The 483-nt window shown below is 57.6% G+C and overlaps 1 protein-coding gene across 1 annotated transcript in view; it reads right to left on the bottom strand.

Moving 5' to 3' along the window:
• SPTBN4 (spectrin beta, non-erythrocytic 4) overlaps window positions 1-483 on the bottom strand; it is a 14,113-nt gene that overhangs the window by 10,113 nt on the left and 3,517 nt on the right. The window contains exon 6 of the mRNA XM_005431449.2: window positions 369-481. Within this exon, the coding sequence (XP_005431506.2) occupies window positions 369-481 (113 nt within the window). The remainder of the gene's footprint in view (window positions 1-368; window positions 482-483) is intronic.

Raw genomic sequence — 483 nt, forward strand, 5'->3', positions numbered from 1 at the left:
AGGGATGGACAGAGGGATGGACAGAGGGGTGGACAAGGGATGGACAGAGGGATGGACAGAGGGGTGGACAAGGGATGGACAGAGGGATGGACAGAGGGGTGGACAAGGGATGGACAAGGTATGGAGAAATGGTGGACAAAGGGATGGACAAGGGATGGAATAGGGATGGACAAAGGATGGACAAAGGATGGACAGAGGGATGGACAAGGGATGGAGAAGGGATGGAGGAGGGATGGACAAGAGATGGACAAGGGATGGACAAGGGACGGACAGAGGGATGGACAGAGGGATGGGACATCCAGGGACAGTGGGGTGGACACCCCATGGAGCTGGGGATGGAGACCCCCAGGACCTGGGCCAAGCCCCACCTTCCCGATGCGCTTCCCCTCCACCGCCAGCGCCTTCATCTTGGAGAAGTAGTGGTAGAAGGACACCACGTAGGTGATGATGGACTTCTCATCGGGGTCCTCCATGTTGACATCT

This window comes from Geospiza fortis, unplaced genomic scaffold, assembly GCF_000277835.1.
Source record: "Geospiza fortis unplaced genomic scaffold, GeoFor_1.0 scaffold1028, whole genome shotgun sequence".
NCBI classification, from domain to species: domain Eukaryota; kingdom Metazoa; phylum Chordata; class Aves; order Passeriformes; family Thraupidae; genus Geospiza; species Geospiza fortis.